We start from the raw sequence: 21,289 nt of genomic DNA on the forward strand, positions 1-21,289 counted from the left end.
CAAACAAAAACACCCCACAACTTTTTATTCCTATGCCAAGCAAAACAGTTATTCCTATTGTAATCCAAGAACTATGTGCTATGTTGTAAAAACTGGCACGTTGTTAACTAACACCACATTCGGCTTCATGCCTGGTTGCTTTCAGCAAACACAGGGAGTAGCAGAGCACATCAAGTCACTGTCCAGTTCTCAAGCCTGAGCAAAACCAGACGCTTAGAAGCTGCTGAAGAGATTCTCCTTCTATTTAAGAGAGGCTTCCCCACGAGGAGAGTATTTCCCAAGGTATTGTAGGCAGTAGCTGGCTTTCATCATGAGACAAGAGTCAGTTCTTCAAGTAGTTTTACACTTAGAAATATTATATGGCTGAGAGGTTTTAATAGGTGTTTTCTTTACTTTGTGGCATGCTCCTTGCTCTTGTAGTACTTTAAAATAAGAATACTTGGCTTATCCACAGAGTTTTATGCCCTTTGTAGAGAATTAAAATTGCAGGAACTAACGGCTTTTTGTCTTGTTATTAAGGAGGGAGGAAGAAGTAAGAGCCATCGTTACTGGCCTAAACTGGGCTCTAAGCACAGCTCAGCCACTTACGGGAAGTTCAAGGTGACAACCAAGTTCCGCACAGACTCTGGCTGCTTTGCAACTACTGGTCTGAAGGTCAAGCATCTTCTCTCTGGACAAGAGAGGACAGTGTGGCATTTGCAGTATACTGACTGGCCAGACCATGGCTGTCCAGAAGAAGTCCAAGGCTTTTTATGTAAGATTTTCTTGAATTTGCATGATAAAATACATCAAGAAAAAGATTGCTCACACTGGATTCAGTTCACTGTACCTAGTTACAGCTGGGAGTGATATCAAGTAGTTGTTGCTGTGGCATATGCAGGCTTCAACTAAGTTATACTTCGCTGCAACTTGGAGGAAAAAAAATGGGATTCAAGAGGTAGGAGCTAAGGTGATTAGCAGGAAGAAAAATCCAAGCAACAGTGCCAAAAACTCAGGAAATTTTAAATAATAGGATACTTCTGCTGGCTGATCTGTTGGTTAAAGTTACTGCTGTTTCCCTAATGAGTGTAGGAGATAATAGGCTGTATACAAATGTGGTTAGAGAGGTCTGGGTGAGAGACGATGAGTTGCTAGTGAAATATGGTGCATCTTCTCCAGTTTTTCTTTCTGTAAAAGAGCAGAGGGCTCTATCACACCTGCAGTAAGTCTGAGCTCACTGCCACCCTTGTAAGCACATGTACCCTTAAGCCTACCCAGGTAGGCTTAAGGGCCTGACCAGTTACATATGGTCCAGGTTCATGGATTTCTGAAAATACAGCAATTTCATTGATCTGTAATGTGTTGATAGCACTTCCTGATTCTTGCCAAGTAATAAGCCCTCCCATATTAAGTAATAGGAATTCAACCATTAGTTAAGACACATCTCTGGCACTACAGTAGAGAACAATGCAGGAATCTTTAAATTACCACTGAAGGAGTCTGAACATGGTATACTGATGTGTTGGAGATGCCTGCCCTCTTAGTTCCTGACAGTTTTGCAGCTGCAGCTCTGTGGCAGCTAAGTCCTCTCTCAGGAAGGTCCATTAGTTCCTCTTCAGTCTTGCCACAGCTACAGTCCTTTAGTGATCCATTCTCCTTTGCATGGTACACGCTTGATGTAAGTAGGGCATCCTCCTTTCCCCAGATCTGTCACCAAGGCAAAAAATAAAAAATGGCATTTCAGTTTCAGCAAAGGAGTGCCAAGGGATCTGTCTTGAAGGAAAAGCTATTGCCCAATTCTTCATTTGTTCCATACTCTGTTTCTCCTACCAACCCCAGTTGCTGTGGTTGGGCATGGCAGTAATTGGAACCTAACTGTCCCCATTTCCTCTCTTCCATTGTTTGCCACCACTTAGAGTCCCGTTTCCCTGTGTGCATTAAAATGCAGCTTTTCTGATGTTGGTAGGCCTCCAGCCCCATCCTGCCTGGGGGGAGAGGACAGCTGGGGCTGCAGTGCCCTGACACCAAGGGTCAGAGCAGGAGAGTGCAGCTTGGGTCTCACTTCCCACTCGGAGTGCTGGCAAGCTGAGTGAGCTTCCAGCACATGAGGTTCTCAGAGTGGTCTGACAGCAGGATGTGTTGAATGACACTAGGACAGCCACACAAGGCAGCTGTTCCTGAGTCCTGGGCTTTCTACAAATGGCTTCAGGGAAAACAAAGCAGTGATATCCCAGAAGGGCTTGTGGCTATTGAGAAACAAAGCCTGAGCAGAGAGTGAGGGGGAGATTCTGTCACAGTCTAGAAGGGAGAAGGAAGAGAGGGAACAGGGCAGATGGATGCTCGCTTCCCATCTGATACTGGCTTTGACAGGCAGTAGTTTCAATGGGACTTAGCTGTTGTTTTGATCCCAGCCTGTTAATAGCAGGAATTGCTGTAAGTAATGTCTAGAATCATCTGCTTAGGGGACCTGGAGATTTGCAAGGGGGAAAACAGAATTTAATTTTTTAAAAGAACTATTTAATTTAAAGGAGCAGACTCCCAAGTAATAATTGACACCCAGCTGGTACTTGCTGGATGCAGTGCTGTTCAGTGCACCCTGGCCAAGATAATTATTATGCTGTAAAAAATGTAAATTATTGCCACTTTGACAGAGAATAACTTTTTCACATTCTCCCCTGTCTCTCCCTCCCCCCCTAAATTTTACATTTAGACATGCAGATGTTTGCATCCTTGCCTGCATTTTCTCTTGCAGCTTACTTGGAGGAGATACAGTCAGTGCGTCGGCACACCAACAGCGTGCTGGACAGCAGCAACACCTGCAACCCTCCCATTGTGGTCCACTGCAGTGCAGGGGTGGGGAGGACTGGAGTGGTCATCCTAACAGAACTCATGATTGGCTGCTTGGAGCATAATGAAGTAAGTCAGCTTTGTTTTCAAACCCTGAGCTTGTCCCTTGGCTAACTGGCTACATTTCTGAGGTTGAAATTAAAAGGCATTGAAGTGCGTTCTTTCTCTACCTCTGTGAGCAATGTGACAGGCAGAGATTCCCCATGGCAGGTTACTTGCTGTAGTTTTCTGTATAGTTGATATTATGGGGGTTTTTTTGTTAGGATTATTTTAATACATTCAAAGATAGGGCTTTCTTCTCTCTTTTAAGAATTTAGTCTAATTCATACCTGTATTTAATTAAAAGTCTAGAGACAGTGTGTTTACAAGCACTGCCTGAGAGAGGCTAGAGAATAATGTCCTTGCTCTTTCAACTGAAGTTTTCTGCTCTCTAAATTCTCTCCTCGGGCTCCTTCCTTGCTCCTGTAGGGACTGTAATCTCACCTGGACTGAAACTTAACTGTGTTTTAAGGATAAGTATATTCCTGTGGGGAATAGGGCTTTAGGATTTGCAGCCAGCATTACGAGTAACACAGTCTGGAGTTAAGAGCCCCAGTAGAGTAACCATGGGTAGCAACTTGCTTTTCATCTGCTACTGGGAAACTGTCTAGGAAGAACATCACATCTTGATTATCAACGTGCCACACAGTTTTCATGACAGCTATGGAAACCAGGGGCTTCTCTTGCCAAAGAAAATGCTCAAAGACCAAAGCTGCTTGTAGAGATAAGAATGCAGAAAGAGTGACAAATAGACATATATCATCTGCCCCTCCCAATAATCAGCCACTGGGTGAGCTCAGGGAAGACTGAGGACTCCAGCAACTCATCATTCTGGAGTTACAAGATCCCTAGAGATCCTGGGCTCATATCAGCTGAGACAAACCTCTTCCAACTCTGCTTGGGCCACACCGAAGGTGAAGGTGTCCCGTAGATCTGTGTCACAGCTGACACTTTGTTTTCTTGCTTTTTATTGGGAGTGGGAGGTGTTGGGGGGGGTGGTGGCAGCTGGAAGAGAAAGGGAAGGAAGGTAGCTTGGCCAAGAAAGGGCCCACAGCGATGTGTCTTGGGAACCCAGCAGCCTCCCAGTGCTGGCTGCTGCTCAGTAGCTGCTCTGGTGTGGGGCAATGGCACCGACTCTTGAGCCTGCTTTACTTTCCTTATGCACTGGCATGTGGAAGTGACTGCTTCTGTTGTTCACACAACAGCCATGAAATTTCTGCATGCCAGAGGAAAGCTGGAGAGTTAAAAAAGCCATCCCTGAATTGCTTGTGAGCATCAGTGTAGCCATGTCTGCTTTACAGCATCCTCTGTATGTGCACAGAAGCAAACTCTAAAGGTTGTGCAACAGCGTCTGGCCACCTCAGTGTACAGAAGTCAGTCTGTGGTTTACTTAAGTCACCCATTGGGCAAAGAGTAGCTTTGGCAAAGGCAGCACCTCAACATCTAAGCATGAGGTTCAGCCTTGACATCATTCATAAGAGTTTTCATGAACTTCACTAGGTCCTGATGGTAGTGCTCGATAATAAAGGATTTCTCTGATGTCCCTTAATTAAAGCATTCTTTTGTCTTGATTAATAATGAAAATCATCATTAACATTAAATACAATTTTCATGAAGGGTTTTGTTTCTCTAGATTGTACCAAGTTAATGTTTTTGGTTTTTTAAAACCTAATTTTAAAAAAAGATTAAAAATCTTGACAGCATGTTTTCAGTTTGTGACAGATTCTGCACAGAGGGGTTCCTCTTCATTTGTTTATTTTGTAGTAGAATTGATTGGGGTTTCTTCCTGAAATAAAATTACTTATCGCTTAAAATGTTTTAGTCTTAGGAATTGGTTTTCACAGAAGTGTCCTAGCAAATAAATGTATTAACATTTTAGCAGTGAGAGAAAATCAGAGTTTGAAAATTTTGATACAGACTATTTTGGAAAGCCTGCAGCAGTGCTGGAACAAAAACCAGAACTCTTGCGCCTGAGGTTTCAGATTTAGGTAAAAAGCCATGTTTAATCAAATTCTATACAGCTTCAGTCACTGTGGCTTCTGGGCAATGGCTGGTTGAGTCTAAAGCTGTATCTCATTGCAGGGGTAGAGTTTCAGTAACTGCTGCATGGCATGTAAATGTCACGTCATTACATCCTTACTGCTGTAGACACGTAGTACGAGAAAGTAATTGAGAACCTGCTCTATCAACTTTAAGTCCAGACTTGGCACTGGGACATTAACTCATGATTGCATCTACAGCATGCTTTCACATGGGAGGTCTTTACTTTGGGAGGCAGAAAGGAGTTAACATTTTTGTTTGATCTGTTTGCAAGTGCCAGCTTAGCAAAGCATTAGGGGGGTGTGTGTGTGTGTATATATATATATATATATATATATATATTTTTTTTTTTTTTTTTTTTTTTTTTTTTAATATGAACATTGTAATGAAGGTGACTTTAGGGATTCTGCTTACCTGGAATTAAATACTAAGCTGTCTATAAATAGCAAGGCTGAATAGGCAGGATGAGGTTTTCTTCCATTTCTGAAATAAGGCAAAGCTATCTCCATTTTGAGGAGGTGCATGGAACACAGTGTGCCTACTAAAAACCAATGAGCTGCTGAGGGACAAACATGATGTGCAGGTCAAAGCTGGCCTACATTTTTGCTGTAGTTGTTCAGGTAAGATCAGGTTCCACATGACTCTGCTCAGCAAGGACCATGTGGCTTTCATAAGCATCTGAGTCCACAGGGAGGCTTTCTCCAAGTTAGCCAAGTTAACTGGAAAGAGCTTCCATTTTTCTTTGCACCTGTTTGATAATAATATGGCATTACTCATCCCAAATATTTACACTTGTTGGCTCTCTAGAGATGTCCTTTTATAACAGCTTGTTGGGCTATGTGGCAGAATATTTGGCCTTGTTTTCAGAAAGTGATAGCCTATGAGTTAATACTTGTTTACATGGAATGGAGATTCTGAGTTTTATATATATGGACAGAAATGGATATGCAGCGTGATTTTTATTTTAAACTTTCCAGGAAACTTCAGATGTGCCTGGAAGCAGATTCCATGCTCAGTTGGGCCTCCAAGGCTTAGCAGCAATCTCAGTCAAAAGACTTGCTAAGTTTCTCTTGGTGTTTCTGCAATGGCAAGTGGGCATTACAAAGTGCAGTTTATGTTGCCTGATAGGGTAGCTGTTCTTTAGTCTTATATCTTGAACTGCTTAAGAACTTCCTCAAAACCAGTATGTATCTTAGTGCTCACATTTACTGCTGCCATAGAAGGTTTGTGCCACTCAGCTTGGCTCACATTACACGCTGTTTGAATTTGAGCCTGGCAGGCTGAGCTTCATGGCTCAACAACTTCTCAATAGCTCCTCGTGTACCTGTTTCTAACAGATAAAACACAACAGCATCATAGGTTTTTGGCTCCCTAAATGCCAGAAATCTGATGATAGCATCCTAATGAAATGTGCAGTGATTTCTAACACTTCACCTCATGGGCCTCTGTTTCACAGAACTCATTTGGTTTTGAGTTCAGACTATTACAGGCTGTCTGTGCCCCAGTGGGCTCAATGGGGTTAGGGATGTGCTTTCCCAGTAGATCTCCTTATCTCTGCCTACTTACTTCAGTTCCTGCTGCAGAGCATTTTCAGGGCACACGAGTGAGTTTCTTTTGGATGAAACTAAGCTGGAAGATGCCTTCTTGGAGAACCCGTAATGTGTCCCAGGGGATGTTCAGAAGGTGGCAACAAACTGATGCTGGACTGGAGTCTGCAAAACACGTGTTGTGGATACTGGGTCTTTTGTTTCACTTTACAGACCTATTTCTCCTGGAGCATTATTTGCTAACATACACTTGACTGTAGGAAGTCAGATGTTGGAGTCCCTGGATCTTTTGGTGGCAGTGAGTTCCCTTCTGCTTTAGTGAAAGGATCTGTATCTTTGCCTGCATATTTAGTTTTGTCCACGGAACCTATAGTATAGCTCCCTGTGTCAGATAACTGATATTTGAGACAGTGATCGTTTGATTTAATAAACCCAGATCCTTATGCTTTTTTTTTTCCCTTTGCTTTACAGAAGATGGACGTTCCTGTGATGCTGAGACACCTGCGGGAGCAGAGAGTGTTTATGATCCAGACCATAGCCCAGTACAAATTTGTCTACCAAGTACTCATACAATTCCTGCAAAACTCGAGACTTATTTAATCTTTTCAAACATCCCAGACCCAGCATTGTGGATCTGACTGAACCTTACTGATGAACAAGGGGAACTGCCTGGACAACACTGTGTGCATATATTGCACTTTTTAAAGTTGTCTTGAAAGTAAGGAATGATGGTTCTTTACTAGTCTCCCGTGGATTATTTTATACAAAATATAATTTATTTTTCTTGGAATAACTTCTGAATTACTTTAATAACTCATAAAACTTATAGTGTCCTTCAAAGTGAACCACATTTGACATGGCTGGTCTGCATTGTAACATGTCTGTAAGGAAGGCAATCCTTTGTAAAGGTAGTTTGCTGGCTTTTATTTTGCTACACAGCTTCTGAAACCTACAGTTATTTGGCAGTGGGCTTTTTCTCACGTAAGGACATTCTGGACCCAGTATGTGTCTTCCCTGGTAAAAACAAGACCTGCTAGATGTCAGCTACTGCTCTGTGTGAGTGGAAGGTAAGGGTGCACAGCATGGAGACCTGAGCTTCTTCACGTGTAGTGGGCACGTTACAGAGGGCTCAAGCACAGGACATTGTGAGGACAGAGAGTTTTGGGTGCTAAACTATTCAAATTCCACAAGAATTACAGTTTTAGATTAGTCCTTGAAAAATGAATGCTGGATCTTTTAAAGGAGGCCTTCTGCTGCTGTGTGCAGCCCTTGAAGGGATTCATAAGAAGCAATGTAGGGTGAAGTGCAGTGATCTACAGCAGGCTGAAGTCAGTGAATGAGTCTTTCCAATAACTGGTGGACTGAGAGTTGAACAGCAGAGGATATTCAACCAAATGTATCTGGAAAAAAAGCCATATCAAGCACCTTCTCATGAATTACACTGAAAGTATTATTGCCTTGAGGCTCACCTCCTGTAGAAAAGGAATCTCATTTAAATTAGGCATCTCCAGCTGCCTTAGTTTTCATGTGTGAACTATCGTTGGATGGCTAGAGAATGAATCAGGCTAGAGAGGAGCCTTGGAAGTCTCTGGTCCCAGCCCCGCTCACCCCACTGCTAGCTTTAAACTTGGATAGGCTTGTTCATGGTCACATCCAGTTTCAGAATTCTCAAGGGTGAAGATTTCACAGCCTCTCGGGGCACATGATGCAATGCAGTTACTTTGTCATGGTGAAATCACCTTTGTCAGTATCCCTTCCCCAGATACTTTCAATTTTAATCCTATTGTCGCTTTTCTGTTGCATCCCCGCCTCCAAACCCTGGTCAATGTACAAAGGCCTAAGCCTATAAGCACTCGTAATTTCAGCACTAAAGGGACTAAAATCAGTGGGGAGCTGAAGCTAAGGTTCTGTACCAGAATGTTTCTCAAATATGTTTAAAACAGCACTGTGTTGATTTGGTACTTTGCAATACAGGCCTAATGAGGTGACGAAGATTCTGGTGAAGACTTGTAGCTCCCAACAAATGGAGAGGAATTATTTTGCTGTAATACCTTGACCACGTTCTTTTTAGGGATCAGTTGAGTTTTCAGTCAACTTCAGTTTTCCTCTAATTTCTTCTGCCAGTGCCAACATATCTCTTGTTAAATTAGCAGCAACCATTTAAAGTCTTTTCAGCAGCATCTGCATGATAATTGCAGAGAGATGCTTTATATCTGGGAAAAAAGCCAAGGAATAAACCTTGAAGCAAAGTGTATTAAATTAGTTATCTCGTTATAACTTTTTGAATAATTTCCTAATGATGAATTAAGTTTGAACTCAGAGCTGTCAAGTCCCATTGCTCCACTTAGATATGAGAAGTAGAAAATCAGGAGGGAAAAGAATCTGTTCCTATGTCTTATTATTCAGCTGCTCTTGGCTGAAATGTGTATTTCTGCTGCTACAACGAGCACAGGAAAGTTCTTGCATAAGAGAGTGTGAAGAGCTGTGTTTGAAGGGAAGAAAATTACGCACATGTTTTTTATGCAAAGATGCATCATAGGTGTCTTAGAAAAACATTAATTAGAAAAAGGCACTAAAAATCCTTTCCAAATTAAGTCAGTGCCTATTAATGAGCCAAATAAGTGGCCATGTAGTAAACAGTCATTTCAATTAACTCCTAATGTGGCTGGTATGGTAGATAGAGGCCAATGTGAGTCACTTTTTCCCTTTCATTGTCAAAGAACGGTAATTTTAAACTTTTCCTTTCATCTGACTTCAATGTATTTTTCCCTGCTAGATTTTATCTTGACTAGATCGGTTAATATCATAAGTGAATTGGGCTGGTGCATGTCTTCAGAGGTTCTTTTCTACCCCAGCTTACAAGCAGCCCTCAGCATGCTGATGTTTTATGGTTGAAATGTGATACAGTTTTGTAAGGGAAAAAATGAACCTTCTCACTTTGAACCTGTTGTAGTTTTATCAGGCCAAAATTGCTTGGGCAGTATTTCCTAACCTTTAGGGAGTGACAGGAAAATGCATTTTGCATCCAATTTTCTTAGTCATAGCAGGAATGAACACATGAGTCTTAAAGCAACAGTGCTGTTTAGTTTCTGTCCTGCAGACTTTTAAACAGCAGAACCCTTGAGGAGAAAAGGACAGTTGGGAGTTGCTGTTTGTTGTGATGTTTTTTTAACATCAAAGCATAACCGTAATTTCAGACCAGTTTCATCCATTTGGAATCTGAATTGAAAAATCTCACAATGATTCATCAATGAAAGGAATTTTGACACAAGCAGTCTTCTCCCAGGGCACCCACCTTGCAGTCTGACCTACACTCCCTGATGCTTTCCAAGAGAGAACTTGCAGTGGATGAGTAAGTCTGGCTTGGGAATCCATTGTGTCCACTTTCCTTTTTGTGCACTCTTCATCTGTATTTAACACCCTTTTCCTTTCTAATTTAAACTCTTACCAACTACAGTATTGAGGTACTGGCATCAGATTTTTGGTTACAGTCTGAACATTTCATGCCTCCCGTTGTTCAATGGGAGGGATGACAGTGGAGTTGTGACACTTCTCAGTGCTGTGGGGATCCTGTTTCTGTTCACACTGGAGGATGGAGGACATCAGCTGCTGAGGTCCTACTTGTTTCAGGTCCTACAAAGGCCTGTTTTGGCACCTCTTGTCCTCAACTACCTGAGGAAAGATTAAGCTTGTTCCCACAAACATTTTCCTGTATAGGTATACAGGGATCCTAAGTGCTCAGCCTTATCAGAAATTCCCTAAACTAATTTTAGCTGGCAAGAGACATGTCTCTGAGAACTTAACATATTGCCAACACAGTCCTTGAAGTATACTGAAGTGCATTTCTGTTCTACTTATTTAAATCAGCTGCCTCAGCTACAAATACTATTAAATATTTGCATGATTTCAAAAGTTGGGTTTTTTTTAAATTACTTTCTTGTAAACAAACAGAAATGCAAATGGCAAAACACAGACTTACTCTTTTCCAATCTAAGTGCTTCAATAGCTATTGTCATTGTGAGCTAGGACATTACTTTTTTGATCCAATACCTGCTATGTCTGTGTAGTCCACAAGCAACTCTAAAAGAAATGCTGATGGGAAATCTTGTACTTGGATACAGCACAGAAATCTGTAGGGAAAATTCAGCAGCTACTGACGATGCCGCATTTCCAACGGCTGACTTCCCGCTGGTCTCCTGGGAGGAGATGATGACTGAATTAGCTGTTGTCAGCCTTGCTAACAGTTTGTGGTCTGTGTGCTCAGAAAGTGGAATCATCAGGCTGATCTCTGCTGTAGCAGCTCTCATGCATCACTGAGGGAGGTCTGAGTTAAATTTTGTTGCTTCTCTTGGTGGAAAAAAGAATGCTAGGCTGGCGCTCACTTCAGGAAATAAAGGCTGCGTCACATTGCAGGAACAAATTACTGAGCTGGCCATGAAAGGAAGGACTGTGTGAAAACAGCCTTTGACCACTCTTCTACAGAAATGAATATAAAGCTGCTTCAAGGCATATGGAGTTTGGGATAGGTTTTGATGCCAATAAGAGAAAGGCTGCAAGTCCAGAACCCCAAAGGCAATTGTCCCCAGCTCAGTCTTAGCCTTCTAGAGAGGTTTTCTTGTAGGACCTGGTGCTAATGGAGCTATAGATGCCATCTAAGTCTTTAGAGAGAAGGATGTTATACATGCAGCTGCTTGCAGGGGTTGGGATTTGAGGAAGGGAACAGATGGCTGTGGGGCAAACAAGATGGAGGTATTAACCATAAATAAACTGTGAAAAAACAGTGCACAGTTCAAAAATAGCAGTGTTTATATAAATATTAAAAGTAAATAAATGTACTCAATGTTCTTGGAGTATCCTAGATTACAGTTGCATTGGTTTCTCTCAGCTGTTTTTTTGAAGTTTTGTTGCCCATGCTTTATGTGCACCCTCACTGAGAGTTTCCCACGTGCTTTAACAACAAGACTTTGCCTTTGGAGAGTGAACAGGAAATCAGCTATTTATCAGTAAAGTGATAAATTGCAGCTTCCACTGGAGAATTCCAGCACTATATAACAGCAAAGGAAGGACTGCCACTGATTCAGCTGGGTAAGGACTCAGTGGTTGGACAGTCATTTCCAGGTATTTCAGGGGTAGTGTTCCTTGATTAGGCACACAGGCAGAAAAGAGGAATGCTTCCCACAAACTGTTTCCATGTCAGGTTGGGGGGCACCCCCTGAGTTAGACAGTGGCTGGTAGTTGAGAAAGAAATAGGGATGTGTATAGAAAAGGGTTCTCAGCCCCTCTGGGCCCCTGCTTTAGGGGCTTCCTGAGGCCAAAGCTGTATCCTGCTCACTCTGTGTAGTACCTACTGATGGATCCGTCTTCCACAAATCCCATTATCTTTTCTTTAGAAGCCAGTTATTCCTCTGGCCTTCATAATGTCCTGTGCTGGTGAGTTCCACAACTTACAGATGTAATGTATAAGAACTTCATTTTTGTGTATGTTAAATGAAAGTATTTTCTTGCTTCTGCTTGGTCTTCAAAAGAAAGCAAATCTTGAGTGCCAGAAACACTGGTAATAGGATGTTTAGACTGTTGAGATTGCTCCATATGGAAAACACATTTTCCTCACTAGTAAAGTACCTTTCTTTGGCTATTTTACAAAGGAAAAAGTTTACACACGCAGATGACTGTAATATTCCCATATGTTATTGTGTGGAATGTGTTAAATGAGATAACATGTTTATGTCACTGGATTTTACTGTCCTGTTTTACTTCAGTATTTTGATGCCTCCTGTTTTATTTGTTCTGTAATTTTGTACCTGACAGTTTAACACAAAACAGTGATCTGAATCTCACCATCTCATTGTATGTACACATTTTGTAATGGGACATCAGTTATGTGCCCTTCCTGCCCCCACTCCCTCCTGTTAGGGCTGAATGGCAGAACTATTCTATGGTATTTGAAAGCCTTTAAAAAAAATCTATGCATGCTATTTTATATTCTAATGTATTATTCATATCAGTACATAAGCTTATGCTTATCAGTTTTATCTTGTGTATAGAACTGATTACTTTTGACAGTATTTTTGCACTGTTTCTTTTCTTTCTCTTTTTATAATAAAAAGTTCTATCAGCATTAATTGACTGCAATAATTTTTTTACCCCTTTCACTGCCTTTGTGTAAATAGTTTCTTATATGCTTTTGCAAATGTGAGAATGTCTTCAGTCACTAAGGTTTTTTTGGTAAATCTGTCCTTCACAGTATACAATAAAACATTTTTTTTTCAAGGAAAACAATGTTTGTATTCTTTTCTGTATCAGCTTAAGGGTTTTGTATTTGCACCTACACTGCTTCAGTTGGTTTCCCATGTTAAACTGATAGGCACAGCCAGGCCCACAGTGAGCTTTGAAAAACCTTCTGTAAATAGTAATCCAAGTTTCACAGGGGCAAGCCTCCCACTGGTGCCTCATGTTCAGCTAATCCAATTCTTTGGTGTTGAAGTGTGGTCTGGGCTCTGGACAGACTTGCTGAAGTAAAGGTGTTATGTCCCAGGACAAGAGTTTATTTGACAAGACAAAGTTAGGATAAAAATAGTCAGCTACTGCCCTCTTCCTAGGTTTGGCTGTAGTTTAAATGGCCTTGGCTTTCCGGAATTGTAGATGTGGTGCAGTTTCATGTACTCCAGCAGCAACTGCTGGCTGGAGAGCAATGAAAGATTTCAGCAAAATGAGCTGACAGACCCTTGTTCTAGCAGTTTTATTTTCAGAGCAGTGCTTACAAGAAAGAAAATACAATGAAGTTCTTAAGGGTGATGTGTTCTCTTTCTCATCATACTTTATAAGCTGTGAAAACAGTAAGGAATGGGCAGGTAATTTTATTGAGCACCATATTTCAGTTTTGATGCTAGAAGTTTACAGCTACACTCTTTTATTCCCCCATCCTTAAAAGCAAACTCCTGCCATTGATTTAAATGGAGGGGAAAAAAATCCCCTTGTTTTATATATGGGTGGAGAAAGCTAAGTCCTGGACTTTTTTCTCAGAAAGTGTTCCTATTCCTCTCTTAAAAATAATTGCTAGCATACTATTACAATAGTTGTAATCCACTGGAGGTGAAGGTATGGCTGTAAGGAAATATGAGCTCTCCTCTGCAATAACTCACTTTAACTTGTAAAGGGGACTAAAAAGCCAGAATTTGCATAGTTCATGTCTTGTGCAAGCCTCCGAGCTCCAAGATAGGTGTCAGTATCTTCTGTACAAGACAAGTTGAGCTCTAGATCTTTACTGTGATGAATCCTCATTTGCCAGGAGCAGTGATGGACCTGCAGATTAACTGGTTGAGGGAACATTGGTGGCTTTGCTGTAAAATGTACAGAATTCATCACCCCATTTCTCCTCTCTCCCAGTTAAGCCACTGCAAACAAAAATGACGCGAGAAAAAAAGGAAATGGATGCCAAACCACAACAGAAAAAGTAGGGGTTTTTCTAATTTGTCAGATTAAGCAAAACTATTAGGGCAAAAGCGGGTATCACAGGACTATTGCACCCATTTAAGTGTACAAGTGGAGTCAAGAGGGCCCAAGACCACTTTATTTATTTTACACAAATAAGATCCACATCAACATCCCTAAAGAAAAAAAATGGCCATTTTTGCCCATGAGCCATCAAAAGGCATAACCTTTAAGGAACCATGGATGCTTCCTTAGAAAAAAAAAGGCAATTGTAGATGTGTGGAAGCTAGGCCTAAGTGTGTTTGTCATTCCAATTATAGGACAGAACTGTGCTCATACTCTACCGCTTTTCAAAGTGCTCCTGAAGGTTTCCATAACAAGCCTTTTTAAATAAAGGTTTGAAGGATTGCATAGATTCAAAGGCTCAGTGGTCCTCTAATTCCTTTTTGATCTCTGAAATGTATGGATGATCTTTCCCATGTGCTACTTCCATGATAGCAATTGCCTATGAAAAGAAAAAAAATATTCACACAATTGATTCATATATAACACCAGGCTATAAATACGCTCTTTAGAGGTTTGAAGCAGTCTGACACCTCTAGCTACTTTTTGTCCCCTTGTAGTCATAAACCCAGTAGGAAATAAAATGAAATTCAAAACTAAGTAATAAAGGTTTTATATTCAGAGAATACATCTTTGATCTTAAAGGAGCCCAAAGCACCTTTCAAAATTATATTCTTGACAAAACTACTTTGAATGCAACCAGCTCCAGGACAGAAAACTGCAAGTGCGGTGGATAATATTCCAGCAGAGGACTTAGCCAGTATCAGAGCGAGCTCTGCTCCTACCAATTTATCCTTGAGCTGTCAGAGACATGCAGGCCTAGTGCAGGAGTAATGTTGAGGCATTTCAGACTTGAGTCTGTAAACCCTCTGCTCCTTCCAGGGACTGCCAATTCTTCAGGAAGGAAGCAAAAGGGAGATCCCATCAGATTGGGACAGATGCTGCTGTGCCTGACTCCCTGGTGTTTCACCTGCAGCCTGCTCCAGGCCTGAGAGGGAACACTGCAGGCAGCCAAACCCCCTGATTGGCACATTTCCTGCCCTGCAGAATGTGTGCAAGGGCAAGATTTCCTCTTGAGAAAAGATGTGATAAAAGGCAGCATGAGACAGAACTGAGAGGAAAGTTCAGTGTAAGTCTGAGAATGTTTAAAGACCAACAGTGCTAAGACAGAGCAAGGAACTGCGGTATCCTGGCCCTCTGAGCATTTAGTTATTTCATCCTTGGGAAACTTTTATGCTCTTGTATTTGTTAGGACAGTACAATAAGGGCTTTTGGTTCCACCTCAGCAGCAAGAAATGACTCCAATCCTCCTCCTGCCCACAAAAAGAAAGGAGGACCTTCTGGATGAGCTGCTCACAAACTGAAAGGGAACAATGGGTTTGCTTTTCCACTAAATCCCAATGATCAGAGGCTGGGATAACTTTGGGCAGTTCCTGTAGACAGCTTTTGGAAGTGAGTCATTAAGAAATGTTTGTGTTAGGAAACTAACTATGCCAACAAATCTACCTCACAGTTCCCTACCCCCCATCCCATGCTCCTACTGGCACAATTCCCATTTCTACGCAAGGGTTTAACACCACAGTGAAGGAAAACCTATGCCAATTTCAAACTAGGTAACAGTTACATTTTAGAGCATAGATTGTAGCATCATTCACCATGGTTGGATGGTGCTGTTATTTGCTGGCTAAAACCTTGCCAGCATCTAAAAAGCAAGAAGAAATACATTGTGACATTCCACACTGAGTCATTATATGCTACAGTAGTCACTGATGCTTAAGAAACTAAAATAAATTTCTGTCCAACATCAATAAAGGAAAATAGTCAAGAAACGTAGTACAGACTAATAACAAAATAGAAGAATAAAAACCTAAAGAATAAGGCACAGACTAACAAAAAGGGGTGAAGAAAAACATAAAACCAAAATGCTGTATTTGCCAATTTCAGCATTACCAGATGCATTGAATTCCCTTCAGTTATGTAAAAATCAACTGGTTCCAGAACAAATAACTACCAAAAGCATGCCTAGCTTAAGTTGGATATAGAAATCACAGACTTCAATGAAACACTATGTGCCTTTTATAAGAGCCAAGCATTTTTCCTGTCCTTACCCAGCAAATGAGGGGAAGATAGGGTTCTGCTTCATTTACACTAGTGCAGCTCTAGCTCAGTGAAGAACTCAGAGCAAATGTTTAAGCATAATTCTTGTTCCAGCTGCTGCAGTATGAGCCCACTGTGAAAAGGCACCCATGAGCAGACCTATACTCCATCATTAGAAAAGCCAAATCTGAGCCAAAAATCCAGTGACCAAATATATTAACTCATGGTGCATTTCCTACCCTGCCAGGCTCACTGACAGAGAAGCACACAGTGTTTCAACAGCCTGAACTGGTGTTATTAATGGAGAAATCAGGCAATAAATACCCTCTGCAAGGCTTTAACTCCAGCCGTCCTGTTCTTCAGTGCCATGTACAGTCTCCCTAATTTCAGCCACATGGAGGCAACATTCAGCGAGTAGGAGGGATAATGTTTACTGCAAGACAGAAAGAAATGCAGCTTTATCAGCCTTGGCAGTTTCATTGCATTTTCCCAGCCCCTGTCCCCCTCTCATGGGGCAAGAAGCTGCCTCTCGTTGCCCCTGCCCATTCAGCGCTCATCCCCTCTGCCGTGACTGCCAAGAGCCAGTGCCAATTGTGTCTGGGATGGGGACGCCTGTCAGCTGGGAATTGAACTGAAACTACCATATGCCTCTGAACAGCTGTCAGATGGCAATGACTTTCTGCCACTAGTTTTAATCTAGCCAGCTACAGAGAGAGCCTGCATTGTTATGAGTTTTTGGAGCCACCCTGCACCCGCAGCAGTCGCTCCGTGTGTTCCACAATAGTTGGTGGGCTGGAAAGCGAGGGGCCCTCTGCAGTGTGCAGGGCACACATGGCAGTCTGTGCTCGCACACACTGAGCGGGCAGAGCCCGCTGCAGCAGAGCTGACCTGGAATGCCAGGCTCAGAGCCAGAGGAGCTGGGCAAGTCCCAGGGAAGATAAATAGTACTGAGCCCCCAGGGGGGGAATGTTGGCTCCTTCTTTGTATCACTGTTCTCTGCCAAGTGATCTGTGACTTTATGTTGGCATCTGTTCCAAAGGGAGAGCTTTTCTTGCGCTCCCCCCAGCTGGCAAGAAAGTCACATCTCAAGACGAGAATCTGTTTGGGAGATTCACGGCAGCACCAGACACAGCCAGTGTAACCGGCTGGCTCTAATGAACGGGCTCACTACTGCAAAACCAGAGAACTTTATCAGAAACAGTATTCTTATCTCCTGCAGAGGCTGTGTGCTGCCCTGCCCCACGAAGGGCTTCAGCCTGGGCATTCTCCCATGCCTCCAGCTCTAGGGCAGCAGGATCAGCAACACGGGGCACCCCCAGCTCTGAGCGCAGGAGTTGAGCTCATCTCCAGCTCCCTCTGCTGCTCGGCCCCAGCCCCGGGACACGGCTCTGCACTCCTGCAGCCGTGCCCACTGTGCTGCTGCAGAGAGAGAGGACTGGGAGACTGCGGAAAGCTGACAGCAACACAGGCTTTGCCTCCATTACCTTGTACAAAATACCGGCTGCAGATGTAGTTTGAAGCCCTTCTTTAGTAAAAAATTACAGTATTTTAGAAACCAGCTAAGCAGAATTAGCACAGCACCCAAGGTGGCACAAAATTGTTTTGAGAACCCAAAGCAATGATTTCAAAGTCAGTCCTGCTATATATTGCAGACCACATTCTGATAGTAACAAACACTGTCCCAGCATCTAAATATTCCTTTTTGAGTAGTGGTATCATGGGTAGAATGTCTATACCACATATATTGAGAGAAGTGATCTCTGCCCAGACTTGTCTTAATTGTTCAGATTACTGAATTAGAGCACTAAGGAAAAAAAAAATAGTCTCTCATATTTACCTGTACGGTCTGATAATTTTTTGCCCGTAACGCAGTGCACCTTCCCAGTCCTGCACGTAGAGACAGACGCCCATGGCCTGGTACATCATATGTAACATATAAACATTGCTGTCTTCAAACACTGCACCCATCTTGTCCAGGCTGAGTTCACAGATCTCCAGTAATTCACTAGGGGGTAGGAAGAAGTCAAGGAATGAAATAAATCGATGGCCTCTCATTATACAACTATCTGGTAATGCCTTCAGACACAAAGAGGACAGAGATAAGTTTAATTTCTACTGGTCACAGTATTTCTCCTGCAAGTACTTCTGAAGTCCAGCAGGCAAGATTTTTAGGTCACACGCCAATGGAGTCAGGGTAAGACAAAGGATATATTTGTAGTGTTTGGCTCGCCTGAATTCCTCAATCACGTTCCGGGCATATTTGATCATGTCCTTTACTGTCTCTGCTGACGGAGGATCATTCATCTTGCAGATTTCCAATTTCTCTTTATCCTGAAGGAAACACAATGGACCTTACAAAGGCAGGTTCCAAGCCCTACAAATAAAAGTGCACCTGCTATACAAAATTACTCTAATAAAAAGACACAGATGCGAACTTAAGCTCTTCAAAGAATGAAAAAACAAATGTAGAATGTGCACCTGCAATTTTTCTCTAAAGCCTTGGCTAGAAATCCTAGGATCCCCTGGCCCTCCAGTTCATCTGCTATTCTCTACTTCCATGAAGTCCCTTTCTTTTGAAAGATCGAATAGCTTTTCAGTTGTGTGTTGCAAGCAGTTTTACATAAGAAATTTCACTGTTTCAAAGAGATTAGGGTTTAAAACAAATTTAGCCTTAGTTTTAGGGCTATAACAGCTCAAATACCTTAGGTCAACTACCAAGTGATGTCTCTGTGGAAAATTACATGAACTTAAACACAGAAAAGGATCCTTCAGATCTACAGACAAAACCACATTTCCATGTATTTTGTTATTTCTGCTGGACAGCTCCACTTACTCTTATCTATCTAACATACTATTTCATGAAGTCAGCTACAATTTAGAGACAATTTTTTGCTGTTTAAGCTTCACATTGTTGCTAGATTTCTTTATTTTTTTATTATTTAATCTGCCAGCTGAGAGAGCTACAGGGACTCTTTCCAGAACTGAAGGAAAATGAGTGACAGGTGATTCCCAGAGCAGAAGATTGTTGAAAATCACAGGTGAAATCCTGGCTTCATTAAATTCCATGGCAAAATTATCAAGGTAACTGTGGGGAAAAACTGATATGGTACCAGCAGAATGATCTCAAGCAACAGTATTGGGTACTATTTGGGAAAAGAAATTACAAAAGATGACACCATTTAGGGGAAGGAGATGGTTGCCTGGTCACTTTGGGAAGCAGCTCTTAAAAGGATGCCTGGTGAAGATGGGAGGAAAAATGATCTGGAACTTAAGGATTAGATTATGCCAGACACACTGATCTTGTCTGGAATGACAGATAAGCTACACAGAGCTCAATTCTTGTAGGACCTTCAGTGAAGGAGGGCCAAATGATTGCACAGGCACAGCTGTCTCAGTATCTACCTTTTCCCTCCAAGAAGTGCTTTTCTTTAAAACATCTAACACCTTGTTTTCAGGAAGACTGTCTGGATCTTCCTTTGTCCTTTGAGGGGCACCAGCTCATGTCTAATGAACAAAAATAACCCTGGCCTGAACCTCACCAGGGACTGTGACCCAGGACTACACTGTCCCTGAGCAGATCAATCTGATGCTATTGTAGGAAAGGCCATTCCTCAGATTCTGCTGGGTCTCCAAAACATCCAGAGATGCCATACAGTGTCACCTAGAATTGACTGTAATGTCCCAACCAGGAAATGCAGCAGTTACTCTATCCCAGAACAGGACCCCAGAAATGCCCCAAGCAAGATTTCCTTGCTGCGAGTTGGTAGAAAGTATGAAATTACAAAAAAAAAAAAAAAAAAAAATTTCTGAGCTTAATTCTTTTGGCCAGGTAGCATAGACACAGTATAATTATCTACTTTTAACAATGTTTTCATCTTTGCTTTGCAGCTGAACTTTAAATAGGCCTCTACCAGGAAATTTCCTGACGTGTCATAATTACAGGGGAAAGAATGAGTATCAGAAAGCGTTCTGGACAGAAAGACAGAAAAACAAAACCTCCCCCCATCCCACTATCCTACTTTCCAAAAAGTAATTAACCCAGATAGAATATTGCATCTAAGGACATAGGTAGATGCCTTGACAGTCAGAAGTGTATTTCACACCAATTGCACTACCTTTTCTTTCGTAACGCACTCCCTGCAATCACAGCTAAAAAAATAGGAGTCTCTTAACCGGTCATTTCTGTCTTCTGTGGGATACAGCAGGTCAATGTAGCTGCTAAAAATCTACATGGTGAAAAAAAAATAGCAGTTAGTGAGAAGCAGCATCATTAAACATATTTATTATACTAGTTCTGATATATGTAGTATGACAACTACATATTCATGCAGCTTGTGGACCCCTGCAGCCACATCACCTGGCTGCTCCCTCACATTCCAAGCCCCTTGGCAGCATCAGGAGTTGTCACTTGTGAATGCAGCCTGACAGAAAAGTGTTCTTTTCCTATTTGTTGTGGAATTTCCCTCAAATATTACCCTGGCTTGCACCCAGGAGAGCAAGATTCAGGTGTGGATAAGGAAACTATCACAGCATAAATCTCAGGCTCCTGTCAGACTACAAAGAGATGCCTACTTTTCAGAAGTAAAATAATGATTTCAGGTATCCAGCCTAGGATAAATTACAGTGGCCTGGTTTTTTGGAGGCTGGAATCTCAAATTTTTCTTTCTGAAAACCTACAAAAATTGGGGCAACACGAGTCACTAGTAGCTTTAGAAACTTAGGACAAGACCTTTAGATCTCTGAAAAGAAGAGAGGCCCAGTGCTCCAGTTCAAGGAGAATGAATATCAGATTTACTTCAGCAGCAATATTTTAAAGCAAAGAAAACCTGCTTTTGATCATTTTAAAGGCCCTTCATATACACTATTCTTAAGTTTTCCTCTATTTCAATGGTCTTCAGAAAAGAACCCCTGCAACTAGCTTTAATGCTCTGCTTTTAAAATGAGATCTCCCCCAAGAAACACGTCCTATGCACGGTGCAGTTGATCATTCTGCAGACCAAGGAACAGCTTTAGCTCCGTTTCCTCATTTATGGTTATTTGAAATGCTTTGCTCAGTCTTTATACTTAAAGTTTCTCTTTTCTTTAAAAGCAAAATTACATGTAATTTCATACAGTGCACCTTCTTCTTAAGTGTGTGTCATCTCACACTTTCCCTCACACTCCTCTCCTCCCTTCGATATTTTCAAAGCATGTGGAATGCAGGAACCACATTTACAGCAAAAAAACTTTACAGTGCTGCCCTGCAA

General features: G+C 41.9%; 2 protein-coding genes and 1 long non-coding RNA gene across 7 annotated transcripts in view; 1 reads left to right on the plus strand and 2 right to left on the minus strand.

Annotated features, from left to right (window-relative positions):
* Window positions 1–11,709, plus strand: part of PTPN14 (protein tyrosine phosphatase non-receptor type 14) — a 110,958-nt gene extending 99,249 nt beyond the window's left edge. Inside the window, exons 17-19 of the mRNA XM_039569730.1 lie at window positions 520–754; window positions 2,732–2,895; window positions 6,924–11,709. Coding sequence (XP_039425664.1) covers window positions 520–754; window positions 2,732–2,895; window positions 6,924–7,052 — 528 coding nt within the window. The 3' untranslated portion in view covers window positions 7,053–11,709. The remainder of the gene's footprint in view (window positions 1–519; window positions 755–2,731; window positions 2,896–6,923) is intronic.
* On the minus strand, window positions 7–6,686 carry LOC120411756. The gene is made up of 2 exons (XR_005604270.1): window positions 6,472–6,686; window positions 7–1,686 (listed from the first exon to the last, which is right to left on the minus strand). It is a non-coding gene; the product is annotated as an uncharacterized LOC120411756 (long non-coding RNA).
* Window positions 11,710–13,175: 1,466 nt separating the features above from the next.
* SMYD2 (SET and MYND domain containing 2) overlaps window positions 13,176–21,289 on the minus strand; it is a 29,177-nt gene continuing 21,063 nt past the window's right edge. For 4 of the 5 annotated variants that reach the window (XM_039569733.1, XM_039569734.1, XM_010393598.4 and 1 more), the window contains 5 exons: window positions 20,159–20,269; window positions 18,254–18,374; window positions 17,881–18,055; window positions 16,368–16,476; window positions 14,008–14,388 (listed from right to left, as the gene is read on the minus strand). In XM_039569733.1, coding sequence (XP_039425667.1) covers window positions 14,308–14,388; window positions 16,368–16,476; window positions 17,881–18,055; window positions 18,254–18,374; window positions 20,159–20,269 — 597 coding nt within the window. In that variant the 3' untranslated portion in view covers window positions 14,008–14,307. Of the gene's footprint in view, window positions 14,389–16,367; window positions 16,477–17,880; window positions 18,056–18,253; window positions 18,375–20,158; window positions 20,270–21,289 lie in introns of all 5 variants that reach the window. The other variant, XM_039569732.1, reaches the window with a different exon arrangement.

This window comes from Corvus cornix, chromosome 3, assembly GCF_000738735.6.
Source record: "Corvus cornix cornix isolate S_Up_H32 chromosome 3, ASM73873v5, whole genome shotgun sequence".
In the NCBI taxonomy this organism is placed as follows: domain Eukaryota; kingdom Metazoa; phylum Chordata; class Aves; order Passeriformes; family Corvidae; genus Corvus; species Corvus cornix.